The sequence below is a fragment of the Monodelphis domestica genome, chromosome 3, assembly GCF_027887165.1.
Source record: "Monodelphis domestica isolate mMonDom1 chromosome 3, mMonDom1.pri, whole genome shotgun sequence".
NCBI classification, from domain to species: domain Eukaryota; kingdom Metazoa; phylum Chordata; class Mammalia; order Didelphimorphia; family Didelphidae; genus Monodelphis; species Monodelphis domestica.
In genome coordinates, this window is record NC_077229.1 from 7,471,247 (window position 1) to 7,485,271 (window position 14,025).

Below are 14,025 nucleotides of genomic sequence, written 5' to 3' on the forward strand. Positions count from 1 at the left end.
GACACTATGGAGCACTGTGGAGTCTCAGAAAGCCAAGGTTATGGGAAGGACTTCCCCGTGCATACTTTTTGAAGAGGTTTGATTAACTTAAAAGATTTTTTTGCCCTCTGGCTAAAACCCATGGGGGGCAGGAGGAGGTAAGGAGGCTCCACAAAAATGCCCACCGGAAAGGCATGCAAACAATATAACTGAAAAATAAAATCTGCTCTTCCCTCAGTTTATCAAATTTTTCCTCCTCCCACTAACACACATTTTCCTAGGAGCCAACTGTGGCTTTCTATTTTGCTTGGTCTTCCCAGATGGGCAATCCAGGGTACAGTGCAGGGGACACCTGCTATGACCCTGGTGTCCCGATTTTTAAACTCGATTACTGTCTTTTTCCTGCTGCCATTCTATCCTCGTGATCCAACACACTCAATGATTTTCTTTACACAATCAGAATGTAACCACTTAATCCACATTACTTTTTTAAAAGGGAAGGTTTGGCCACATTAAAAAAGAATGAATTGAAGGTGTATATTCAAAGCTGCTGGGGAAAGGGATTTCTCTTCTCTACCTGAGGAGAAATTAGTATCTTCTTTCTGAAGGGCACCAAACTTTTAGTAATTTTCTATAGGAAGTTACCAATCAAAGATTACTAATACTAATTAATGCATGCTAGAGAATAAAGAGAATAAAGAACAATTTCATCGGTTAATTCAAGTTTAGATCAGTTATAGACTGTAGATATAATAGCCTGTTAATAGACTATATACAGATTGTTATTGGGAGTTGGTGGCTGAGAGTTGGGTGGACCAGTAATTGAATAGACTTGACTAGAGATAAATTTTGTATAAAAAAATTTATTTATATTTACATATATAGGTACAGTGATAGGAAAAGGAAATTGGAGATAATGTAATTATTAAGTTGAGGAAATATATTTCCCTAAATCTAATCAATACTAGCTAACAACCCACAACTGTCTTTCATGAGACTTTCTTCTTGCTTGAATTCACAAGCCTACTTAAAACTACTCTTACTAATCTATTCCCCAAAACTAATTAACTATCTTAAACTGAAATATTAACTTAACAAACAGAAAGGAATAAGACAGATTCCTTTCCTGCTGCTCAGATGAAATTCAGCTTGTCAGAACTTCACTGAATTCTCCACTCATCCTTTGCTCTCCGCCACCACTGGTGAAACAGAGATACTGGAGCATTACTATTCTCCTCTTGCCTGATAGGATGTTTTAAGAAAATTTGCCAGACCTTGATACAAGGAGCAAGCACCTTGGAAAACTTTCCTGGATCAGGACAGCCAAAAGAGTGATCATTGCTTCAACTGACTTTCCCAAGGCTCCTTGAGAAAGTTCTCTTCCCATCATTTCTCTTTCAGATTCTATTCTGACTTAAAGAAATCCAGCTCACTCAACTCCTCTCTCTTATTCACCTATTCCCAATTTATCAAAAAAATTTTAAGACTGATTATCCAATTACCAAAGAACCTAATACATATCCAACATAATAAAGTTTCTCTCCAGTATGTATCCACTGAGGTGCAGCAAGAGTGCCTCTCTGTGTGAAAGTGTTTCCAAACTGTTTACATTCATCAGGTTTCTCTTCAGCATGAATTTTCTGATGTCTAGTGAGATGGTCCTTCTGTTTGAAAGCCTTTCCACATTGTTTACATTCATAAGGTTTCTCTCCAGTGTGGACAATCTGATGCTTAGCAAGAGAGGCACTCCATGTGAAAGCTTTTCCACAGAGTTTACATTCATAAGGTTTCTCTCCAGTGTGGATTCTCTGATGTGTAGAACAACTGGCGCTGTGTGTGAAAGCCTTTCCACATTGTTTACATATATAAGGTTTTGTCCCAGTATGAGTGCTCTGATGCGCAGTAAGATTGTAACTCCATCTGAAAGCCTTTCCACAGTGTTTACATTCATAAGGTTTCTCTCCAGTGTGAATTCTCTGATGTGTAGAAAGATGATACCTCTGTGTGAAAGCTTTTCCACAGTGTTTACATTCATAAGGTTTCAATCCAGTATGGATGCTCTGATGTGTAGCAAGTTTGCTCCTCTTTGTGAAAGCCTTTCCACATTGTTTACATTCATAAGGTTTCTCTCCAGTGTGGATTCCCAGATGAGCAGCAAGCTGAGAGTTCTCACTGAAGGATCTCCCACCTTCATCACTCACGCAAACCATCTTGACATGTTTACTTTTTGGATGTCTACTGAGGCCTGAACTACAGCCAAAGGCCATTCCTCCTACATTACCTTGATACGTGGGCGTTTCAGGTTTCTCAGGTGACTGAATAAGTCCTACTTTTTCAAGAAAGCATTTCCTATATTCACTATCCTGACAATAGTCATTTCCTGAGTTCTGTTTCATATATCGAGTTAGAGCTGAATGTTGGTTGAATTTCTCTGCAGTTTCATCAAATTCACAGTCACACCTTGCATTTTGATTTACCTTGATAGTAGAGTCACAAATATCTCTCAAAATGAAGTCATGGGAAACCTCATTCATGCTTCCTTGGAGGCCAGATCCATCCATAAGCCTCACCTTTGTGGACAACTCCTTCACTTCAAAATTAATTTCTGCCTCTGAAGAAAACAGATAATGATATAAACATAGAAGGAAAAGAGCACAAATACAGAGCAATATAAGTGCTTTCCTCTGATGGCAGAAAGTAAACTGATATTTTATTTTATTTCTCTAAGCAATAAGGGACTTTTCAAACTGAAACAAGTAGAACTACTGTTTGGATAGAGCATTTGGCCATATCTGCAAGGTGGATGATTTTAGAAAGACTTTCACATACAAATTCAATGAAATCTAACACTGGACCAGTGACACAGGAAGGTTCAAGATTCTCCTCATAATTTGCAACTCATGTCATTAGGAAAGAATGGAGGAATGACCTGAACAACTTCCTTGCAGTTAGACTAAACTCAAACCCTGTGCACGAGCATGCTTTGCCTGCAGTACTGGATAGTCTTTCTCCATTGCCCTTTCTATCTTTCCTAAAAGTCACTACTCCATTATTCGTATAATTTTGTGAATCTAAGGTAATATTCTAGATATTCTGTTCTCATCATTTTGGATTTATTATCATATGGCTAGTCTAGGTAAAATCTGTATGCTAAGCAGGCAAACAACTTCACTCTTTTTAACTCTCATGCAATAATTTTCAAAATGGAATATAAGTTTTCTTTTCTCTACAGATGGTATATAGATCGTATACCATTAAGGGCAGACATACTAAAGATTCATCTAATTTTAAAACCTACCATATATTATGCTTCAAGCCCTATATTGAATCTATCATTCATCTCTCAGGGAATGAAAAATATGATTCAGTGTTAATCTGGCAGCATCCAAGTCTAGCATTCCCTTAACCACAACAGTTAAAAAATCTTTATACACCAGCTTTCAATTTACTGACCTGGACAGGAGCTCCTTGGGCCTTTTTGCTCTAGCAGCCATGGTGCTTTCCCTTGCTGAAAACAGGAGATAACATTTCCTCTAGAAACTGGAATCCCTGAGCATCAGAAAGAAAGAGGGCATCCAGAGAGAAAAATAAGAAATATGGTCCTTTTAAAGGAAAGGGAACAAGAAATTAAGAACTACAGAATGGTTTTTATTGTATTCATGATTGGCACACTTGCAGGAGGGCAGAGATCATGGAAACCATTTGCAGTCAGAAAATTCCATCTGTATTTAACTCTTGTAATAGAAGGATAGGCACTTTGTACAATCTCCATTACCTAGAAATTAAAGGCAGCTGGCAGTGAAGGGGGTAAGAGATCAGAACTTGTATTAAGAAAAGCAAATTTAATCCAACCTCAAAGAGATGGTAAGCAGGTGCCCCTGCGAAAGTTGTTTCACCTCAGTTTCCTTCAACTATGAATTGAGGACAATAAGACTATCAAACTCACAGGGATGAAATGAATGATAATTAGGAACTCATTTACCCAGTAGAGGATAAACAGCAGGTATTTTGAAATGCTTCCTTTCGATGCCTATCAGATAGCCATGGATTTGAAAGAGGAATAAGGATAAACTTGCTAGACTATGGAAAATGAGGGGCTGTGACCTTTAGTTTTACAATTTCAAAAAAAATTTTATTCCCATAATCTTATGGAAATAATCCACTTACCTTACTCTCTATATCTACTTGTGTTATATAATTAGAATCTGTTCCCCAGAAATCCAATTCCCAACATCCCACTTTTGTTCTCACATTATGTACTTTTGTTTTGTCTCTGATTCTTTATTTTTAATTATGTGGTTGCCCAATATTATATCTTCAGTCAGAAATTTATTTACAAATATTTACAAATAAAGGGAAAACAATGAAGAGAAATGTGAGGGAGACAGAGACATTATCTATCCTATCCTATCAACTCTGTAGCTCTTAACCAGGAAGACTATTAGTGTCTATTGTAGTTTCTGATTATGTTAAAATGATCTGTTGGAGAGATTGTGATAGGAAATCCTTGGTCCTCTTTGCATATTCTGAGTTTATACTCATAAAAAAGTAATCCTTCATTGTCTTTGCCTAGTTGAAGTTAACACTCTGGTTAACAAAAACCTAAGTAGTGCTTTAAGGAAGAGATAAGTTTTGTAATTTTTGCAGAGGACACAGTGGTATGAGGCCAACAAGGAAAAGATTATGGAATTCTATAGTAGTAGTCTCTCAGTGTCTGAGAATGACAATTGTCTTTGTGCGTTTTCATCTACGGTGTACCCTCGTATGGCTTTGGAGTCCAAAGACTGAGGTGCAAAGTTTGTGGCACTTGGGGCATGGAACACCAGTTGTTACGGTAAGCTGTGACTTAGAGACTGTTGGGGTCTGATGGTCTCTCTCTGGAGGTACCTGGGGAGTGTGGCTGCTTATCCTGAGTGTTTAGTCCTGTTTACTATCCTGCCTGCTGTCTGTGTGCTGTATTTCCTTGAAGAAGAACTTGGTGATCCTAAACCACCTGTCTGCAGTAATTGTAAGACTAGGTCCAGGTCTAGGTCCTTTTGGATCTGGGACCTTCCCTGGGCCCTGCTAAGTTCATCACAATTCATTACCTTAAATACTAACAAAGGAGGGTTAATGCAGAATTAGCCAAGTGCAGGAACTGGGAATTTAGGTCAATGAAGAAAGATTAGAGTAGTCCAACATCTCTTTGAATACATTTAGATCTGGGGGTGGGGGGGGTTTGGGGGGAGGTGTTTAGTTAGTGGGATTAGCATTAGGGTTTTCCTTATTCACTTTATCATTTTCTTATTAAATCAAATTTTGCTAGACTATGTTACTGAGTAGTCTGTGTGTTGATCTCAAACCAGGTTCTGTCCTGGTTTGAGTTTCTGTTGGCTTTCCACCCACAGTTAACACCCTGCTACTGGCCCAATACAATTCGGCTATCCCCCAAACCACCTCTCTAAAACAGTACCCCTACTTCAGCTAGGTGGAGACCACAAACCACTTAGAGAATTCATACCCTTTCAACTCAATTAGCCAGGAAATGAGAACTTATACCTCAGTCACCCAGGAATTTCTTTTGATCAGCATTCACCTCTCCAGAAGGTAAGATTTAGAAATTTTCCTCTTAGCTGTAAATCTTTTTGATGAGAACTTAACCTTCAAAAGGTAAGAAGTCAATTCCACAAACACTGCCCCTTGGGCCTTGGCCAGCAGGGGCCTTGCACCATTCTTTTCCTGGCATTTGGAGTGATTGATTCGAGATTCCTTCTTTGGCTTTGGAGGAGATTCTTTTCCTAGATCCTGCATTGCCCTGCTGGGTGAAAGGCTCAGGATGTAGAGGAGGCGATGCTGGTAGCCTTCTGGCTGAAGACTCCACTTGGAAATTGAGACCTAAGGAAGCTTCCTGATGGAGTGTTGAACCAGACTTCACTTTGCCAGAGAAGATCTTAGGGCTGGTGGGTTGTTAACAATCTGTCTCTTTATCTACATTTCCCATTTCCACTCTTTCCACCTCTTTGTAAATAAAAGCTGCTAAGTTATTTTGAGTTAAGCTATAATATTTTAAAATAGGCAGCCACAATATTATTTTATAACACTCTTATTGAGTCAAAAAGCCCAATTTTCCTCCTTATATACCACCCTCCTTATTCTCTTCCTATTTCTCAATGGGCCTTTTAATCAGTCCTGCTATTCTACCTCCCTTATATTATTCACCTCCCTCACTACCTTTGTTATTATTCTACTATAGCTCTATAGAGCTCTACATAAGATACTATATCCCCAATGAGTCTGTTATTCCCAATGACAATGTTTTACTGATTGCCTGTCACCACTTTAATTGTCCCCACCATTTCTTCACATTCCTCCTTGATATAATTTCCAACATATTACTTCTCTTTTTTCTCTCAGTGCTCTCCTCTTTTTAACCCCTTGATTTTTTTTTACATATCTTCCTGAACACTTTTGTACCATACCCTCTGTCTATGTATACTTCTAACTACTATGATAAGAACAATTTTAATTTACAAATACCATTTTTCCACTAGCCATAGAAACTATATGACTGTATTGAATCATGTAAATTTTCTCTTTCTTATTTAGCTATTTATTCTTTACACCAACTATTATGTTTCACTCTATGCCTTTCATTCGGAATGCTTGGACATACACTTTCTTATTAAATAATGATTTTTCTCCCTGAAAGAATAAGTCAAGTATTGATGGGTGGATGATTCATGGTTGTAAACTCCTTTTATTTGCCTTTCAAATTATCATACTTGAAACATTTAGATCCTTCTTTATGTAGAAGGTCCCAAATACAGTGTAATCACAACAGCGGCCAGAGTTCAATTCTCCGACTCCGTGCAGTTGTGTGGTGCACAATTCTGTGTTGAAGCCTACTGTTGCACTGAACGCCTTTCCTTTGATTAAAGAGTGATTTTTGACTATTTCTCTTTTAACCTAGGATTCAAAGAAAATCAAGGCAGTTTTCTTTGATAATTTTTTGTAATAACATCTAGGCTTTTAAAAATATAGTCTAATAAATCGTTGATTGTCTTTCTTGGATCTATTTTCCAAGTCAATTGCTTTTCAGTCAGATATTTTGTATTTTCTCCTACTTTTAAAAATTCCTTTGATATTATTTTATTGTTTCTTGATATTTCAAGAAGTATTTGGTTTCTATATGCCCAATTCTAATTTAAAATTTTTTTTTCTTCTATGACCTTTTGATTCTCCTTTTCAATTGGGTTCATTTTACTTTTCCTGATACTCTTTTCTTAATAGCAATTTTCTGCTTATCACCTGAACAATTTTGCTTTTTCAACATTCTTTTCTTTTTCCATTCCTTTCACTTCTTTTCCCCATTTTCCTTCCACTTCTCTCATTTGATTATTGAAATTATTGAATTCCTTTTTGAACTCTTTCAGCACTTGAGACCAATTCCCATTATTGTTTGAAGTTGTGCATGTGGAGGGTTTTGAATCCCAATTCCCACCACAGTCTGAGTCTCGTCTTCTTTGCCTCTTTTGACATTTTCTATGGGTAGATGTTTCTTTTGTCGTTTGCTCCTTTACCCAGACATTTTCCCTCCACTTTGACTTCTTTTTCAGTTCTCTAGGGTAGAGGGTGCATTCTTTTAAACTTGAGGTTTTCCTTGTGACTCCCCTCAGTTGCATTTGTTTTTCTGCAAACTACAATTTTTTCCAGTTGGTTACATTGACAGTAGTCTAAACTCTCTCAAAGTTGCTGATTTAGTCACCTCTAGAGACTGCTCATGGTGTGCAGGGCTGAGATAACTGGGAACTACATTGCCCTGGGGCTACCGGCTTTACTATAGACTTGAACTGGCCAAGTGCCTTTCTGGTATCACTACAGCCTTGTGCCAAGCCTTTCTATTCAAAGGGGCTAGCATAGGAGGAGCTTATAATAACATAGGTTTCAGAAGGTTCCTGAAGTCTCAAATTTGGCTTGTGACCAGGTTCAGAACCTAGAGCAGTAGTTATGGGGTGGATTATCTGCAATTCTCTCTATGTAGTTTTAAATGCAGTTCCTGCCTTATCCCACAAAATAGACATTCTCTGCCTAACTTTCAAGTGGTTTTACTCAGGAGCGCCACCTCACTCTTACCCATGTTCATTCTCTGACTCTAAGTCACTGAAAAGCACATTTTAAAGTTGTTTTTACATTCTCAGGACAGGACCAGCTTTTACTTCTACTATGCCCCTTCTTCGCTTCACCTTTCCCATTAATACTTAATAACAAGACCAGATCCAGCCCAAAAGGGAATGGGGTGCCTCAGCATTTAGAGGGTTCCCTTCAATAACCATCTTCAAGGAAAAGCTGCCTGGGTATAAAAAGAGGATTTGCACACAAAACTCAGGTCTTATTAGAGGGTGGACTGGATGTCTACATAGATTAGCTTCAGAAATATAAATCTGTAACACTGGATTGTTTTTCACCTGAAGCTACAGGCACGTCTGGATGACTTCTGAGATTAGCTTCAGGAATAAAAATCTGTAACCCTGGCTTAAGTTTTCAACTTAAGATGTCCTAACTAGAGAAGAAATAATTTTAAGGACAAGAATGGAGTACAGCTGAGTGGCTCAGTGGATTGAGAATCAGTCCCAGAAACGGGAGGTCCTGGGTTCAAATCTGACCTCAGAAACTTCCCAGCTATATGACCCCAGGGAAGTCACTTAACCCCCATTGCCTAGGCCATACAACTCTTCTGCCTTGGAACCAATACCTAGTATTGATTCTAAGGCAGAAGGTAAAGATTAAAAAAACAACAACAACAAAACAACAAGAAAGGAAAGTCCCTCTGACCTATAACATAATTCAAAGCCTTTTTATTCATGAAAAGCAGGTAGAAGGAGAACCCTAGGCAGAGATCAACACTTCTGCTTTTACAAAATATAAAGATTCAAAATCCTGTAGAAATGAATGAAGATTACACACTAGGATGAAGACATTCTCTTAAAGGCAGATTCAGAATTAACACAGGAAATGGTTCTTACCCACAGAGAGTAGGTTCTGCACATTCTCCAGCATGACCTTCTGGTGCAGGGCTTTCTGGGAATGGTCCAATAGGCACCATTCTTCCTGGGTGAAGTCCACAGCCACATCCTTGAATGTTATTGACGCCTAAACCAGCAAGAGTCACAAGATTTAGAGCCCAGTTTTCATCTGTTACAGACAGCCCTGATCCACTGATTGGAAGAAACTGAAGCACACAAGAGAATTTACCTAAACTCCTAACCTTGAAGCCTTTCAGAGCCAGCACTGCAGAGCTGTCATTCAGAGCCCAATGGAATATTGACAAAGGCACTTGTGTCTAAAGGGAGAATCATGTTATAAAGAGTAAAACTTGGAGAAGTATCTTCTCAAATGCTTTTCCCTGTGGAATCAGGGAGATGGGAAATGCTGAGTGAAGTAATGAGATTCTGTGTAGGACAAAGAGAGAAGGTGATCTGAAATTCCTCTTCATCACAAGGATCAGAGTTGATCTGGTAAGAATATTTTCCTGAAGAGTTTCTGAGAAGGTAGAGTGTACTACATATTCTAGGGGGAAAATGTGACCAGTGATCAATGAGGAGAAAACTATGAAAAAAGAGTTCTCTGTAATTTCCTAAAAAGTCTGAAATACTCTTTATCTAGATGAGAGCCTAAAAAGAGGATTACATAGACCTTATACGGGATCAGACTTTGATTCTAGCTAAGGGAAGAAGTGTATGTACTCTCATGTTAAATTGAGAATTTGGGGAACAAGTAGGTATGATGTGTCATAGCGAAAACTTTCTGTCTTCGTTTTATGATAAATGCCATTTGTTACTGGAATATATTCAGTCATTTTACATTTAGTGACATGGAAAGAAGAATAAGTATGAGGAGGAACAGAAGGGGTGTTCCATCTTTTTAAAATATAATATTTTGGCAATTAAGCTAATTCATAAGAAAGCTACTGACAATGCAATGATTGGAATTCTCAGGAGGTAAAATGTCTTCCTTTTAAATAATTCATTGACTGGTGATTTAATGTGGTCAGTTGACACACTCCAAAATCTAAAAGAAAAATGGGTAGGATGAACAAATATAATAAAAATCACAATCCTACTTAAATTAATTTGCTTATTCAGTGCCGTACCTATCAAACTATCCATTCCCTATTGTTCAGCCTGGAATGCCCCTGGGACAACCAGGGGAAGAACAGTCTGAGGAAAGGCTGAGTTTCCAAGAATAAGAAGACACAATTCCCCAGATCCTCAATAACACTCTAGAAACCAGAAACTTTATAAGGGCCACTCCACAGTCCTCTACACCCATCCAGGTCTGAAAGGGCTTTTGTACATCCCCATGCTGGCACTATATGCAATATCCCTCAATTAACACCATCCTGTGTTCAGAGTAACATGCTTGAGCTATAGTTCTTTGGGCCAGAACCAGCATTCCCTCTCATACAACAAAACTCACTAGAGCAGCCCCTGGAGTCAGGTCTAGGAGGGAGAATTGCTCTTGATATACCAAATAAGGAACTGGAGGGATTCCATATGAACTGGAATGTCCTCCAGGACCTGGTTCAGAGTGAAAGGAGCAGAACCAGGAGAACCTTAAATACAGAGACTGATACACTGTGGTACGATCAAATGTAATGGACTACTCCATTAGCAGCAATGCAGTGATCCAGAACAATTCGGAGGGGCTTATGAGAAAGACCCTGTGCACATCCAGAGAAAGAAATGTGGGAGTGGAAACACAGAAGAAAAACAAGTCCTTGATCACATGAGTATATGGGGATATGATTGGGGATGTAGACTCTAAATTATCATCCTAGTGCAAATATCAATAATATGGAGATGGGTCTTGATCAAGGACACATGTAGAACCCATTGTAATTGCCCTTTGGCTATGGGAAAGGATGGGGTGAGGGGAGGGAAAGAACATGATTCTTGTAACCAAGGAAAAATGTTCTAAATACACTAATTAAATAAAATTTTTAAAAGAAAAAAAAAAAGGAGCCAGGCTCCCTGGGAATGGCGGGGGACTCACTGGCCTGAGGAGATCCAGGAAGCAAGCTCGGCCCGTCCAGGGGCTCTTTGAGCCTGGGAAGATTCATGCCAGCTCCGGGCTCCCCAAGGACTGTGGCCCAGAGAGCCTCCTGTGGCCTCGGGAGTCAGAGAGCTCTGGAGGATTCAGTCCATTTTCTCCTCTTAACTTCGTGCTGAACTCAGGACGTGGGATCAAAGGTCCCAACCCTCTGACCAAACCCCACTGCCTGTTTGCTGCGTCCTCAGTGCCTTCCAGCCTGGCAATGACGCTGCTAAGGGTCTGTCAGACACCCAGGAAACACCTGCCCCACGTCTGGGGGATCTTGGCTCCAGGCGGGCTGGGGGCCACCTGCAGCTTCCACTGACCACAACTAGTTTGGATCTTCAGCCCAGAGATGTCTCTGATCCCCACAATAGTTTCCATGGAGGGAACAACACGGATGAACTGCAGGATTCCACCATGCTGGGCAGAGCCAGGGGTCACCCGGGTCAGATGGCTACCCTGGCCCTGACTGGCCTTCAGGAACCAGAAGTGCTCTTTGATGCCACCTTCCTGCCAGGCTCCCACCAGGGCCTGCTCTCCTCCCTGGGGCCGCTCTCCTCAGCCAGCCCAGCCCACTCCCCTGGCGCCCCTCTGCCCATCCTGATGCCAGCCCCTGCCAGGCTCTTTCCTCCTGGGGCTGGGGAAGCCCAATGCTGTCTGCCACCCCCCCATTCCCCAGCTCCTCCCACTGAGGCCCTCCTGTGGCCAGGGGGGAAGGGCTGTCAGCAGGGCATGTGGGGGAGAAGCTCAGGGCCTGCCCTGGAGGCTGCCTTTGCTAAGAGGACAGAACAAGGTGCTGGATGTGCTCAGCAGTGCTCGCCCCTCCCCCACTACTTCTTACTGTCTAATAAGGCCCAAAGGCCTGGCAAAGACTGACCCACTGCCTGGCCCAGGAAGCAGCCCCATGGCGTGTCCTCTGGCCTGGAGGAGGAGCCTGGCTGGAGCCCTTCTCAGCAGCCCTTCCAGCCCTGCCTGCAAGCAGTGAGGGCGCCCCTGGAGGCCTGGCAGGGACCCAGCTCTGAGTTCTGCTGGATTCCAGCCTGGCCCGGGAGGGGCTGCACTCACCTGGGAGGGGGGCCTCGGGGTCCCGGGGGCCATTCCTCTGGCTGCGGGCTCTCTGCAGGGCCACCCTGGGGTCCTTCAGGGGGTGGCAGCCCAAGGGGGAGAGACTTCCTCTGTGTGCACCTGGGGGGAAGGAGAGAGGAGGGGGGCTCAGAGGGGCTCCCAGGCCCTTCCTTGGCCTCAGGGCAGAATCTCCCCCATGAGGAGGTAGAGGAGGGGGGAACAGGAAGCCTCAGGCTGGGAGAGGGCCTCGGACTGGCCAGGAAGAAGCCCTCCCCCCCCCCCCCATCCTTGGCTTCATTCCATTCAGAAACTGCACTGGGTGGATGGAGGGAGCCTGCTGGGGGGAGGGGTAGTCATTAGGGAAGGGGACCGCTGGAGGGGAGATGGGCATCAGGTGGGGGCTGGAAGAGCATCCTGGCATTTCTTCAGTGCCCGAGATCAGGGCTCCTCCCATGGCATATGGGCTCGGGCACCCCCCATCCACCGACCAGGCGGCTGCTTCTCCCCTTGCCTGTTCTGACTTGGACATCCCCCCACCCCCCGGGGAAGGCCCGGACCAGCCCCTCCCCCGATCCTGTCTGTCACTGCATTCCCTTCTCCTGGGCTCAGGGCCCAGACAAAGCCACCTCGGCCCAAGTGCGGCACTTCCGCGTTAATCTTTTAGTCTTTTCTCCGGTACTTTAAAGGGAGGGACAGACAGAGACCGCCCCTCCCCCAGGGACACTTACTGGGCCCGGGACGCCCCTCTTTTGCACATGGACACACACACACACCCTCCCTCCTAAGTTGAAAATTCAGGAAGGAGTTCCGGTACAGAAAATTTTCACTGCGCACTGACACACTTTCCTAGAAAATATACAAAAGGTACCACTGAGATCCTTCCAGGTCCCGAGACTGCCCACAAGAAATTCCGAAGGGGACCTAGACTTACGTGACGTCAGACGCTCGGCATTCTGGGAAATGGAGTCCTGCCCGGGCTTCCGGGCTCAGAAGCCTGCAGCCTTCTCCCCTGCCAATCCCCCCCGCCCCCCTGCTTCTTTACTGTCGAAACTGCCTCAGGCCAGAGCCCGGCACTCGGCAGGCGCCCAATAAGTGTCTATTGATTCAAGGACTAATAGATCAATGGAGCGAAGCTCCACACGGCCTGACGGGGTGGTGCTAGGATCCCCGCCATGGATACACACACCATGACACACACATACACTTACGGCCTTTCCCCTCCCCCCACCACACACTTTTTACCCAGGCACACCATTCCGGCAGCTCGGTCCCTGCTTGCGCATGCGCACATGATTTCCCCAACCTGCAAGGCTCACTGAGAGGGAACGACTCCACTCGGGTCTTCCCTTCCTTAGGATTTAGGAGTAAAAAGTCTCAACTCTCAGAGCACGGAGCCCAGGACCTCCCATACCTGCCAGCCCTGACCCATTTACCACCTCCCCTTCCCCTCTCACCTACCAAAAGTTCCAGAAACAGGTACATACTTACCCTTAGCTGACACTTGCAAGGCTTGTATAGCCTCAGCATCTAGGCATTCTGGGAAGTAGTCTTCCATGGGGGCGGGCCGTGGTTTACATGAGTCACTGTACAGGCCTTCTGGGAAATGGAGTCTTTTGCCCGGGCTCCTGCGTTTAGGGCTACTGTGGGGGAGGAGCTATACAGGAAGTGAGGGGCGGGTGTAGCCTCGGCCTAGATTACATCATCACAGGATGGAGGGTACACGGGAGGGAGAGAAAGAGACTGAGAGACAGAGAGAGGGGGAGGGTCTACTTTCCCATCCTCTGCATCTGGTTCTACCTTCTCCTTCTGTCCTCCTTGGGCTTTCCCAGCACCTCGGAGTGTCTTGTAACGTTTCCCAGTATTTGGGAAGATTCCTGAAGTACCCAATTCATAGTCCGGTCAGGTTTT

At 43.1% G+C, this 14,025-nt stretch overlaps 1 protein-coding gene across 7 annotated transcripts; it reads right to left on the minus strand.

Moving 5' to 3' along the window:
- Nucleotides 1-826: 826 nt before the first annotated feature.
- Nucleotides 827-13,755, minus strand: LOC103103205 (zinc finger protein 85-like). Of its 7 annotated transcripts, XM_056820463.1 has the most exons (6): nt 12,846-12,864; nt 12,118-12,237; nt 9,211-9,298; nt 8,982-9,108; nt 3,433-3,528; nt 827-2,590 (listed from the first exon to the last, which is right to left on the minus strand). In XM_056820463.1, exons 4-6 carry the CDS (start codon nt 9,013-9,015, stop codon nt 1,470-1,472), a joined length of 1,251 nt encoding a protein of 416 aa, XP_056676441.1. In that variant the 5' UTR covers nt 9,016-9,108; nt 9,211-9,298; nt 12,118-12,237; nt 12,846-12,864; the 3' UTR covers nt 827-1,469. The 7 variants fall into 7 exon arrangements, with proteins under 7 accessions (XP_056676441.1, XP_007490709.1, XP_056676437.1 ...); XM_007490647.3 differs by lacking the exons at nt 9,211-9,298; nt 12,846-12,864 and adding an exon at nt 13,606-13,755; XM_056820459.1 differs by lacking the exons at nt 9,211-9,298; nt 12,846-12,864 and adding an exon at nt 13,049-13,336.
- Nucleotides 13,756-14,025: the final 270 nt, after the last annotated feature.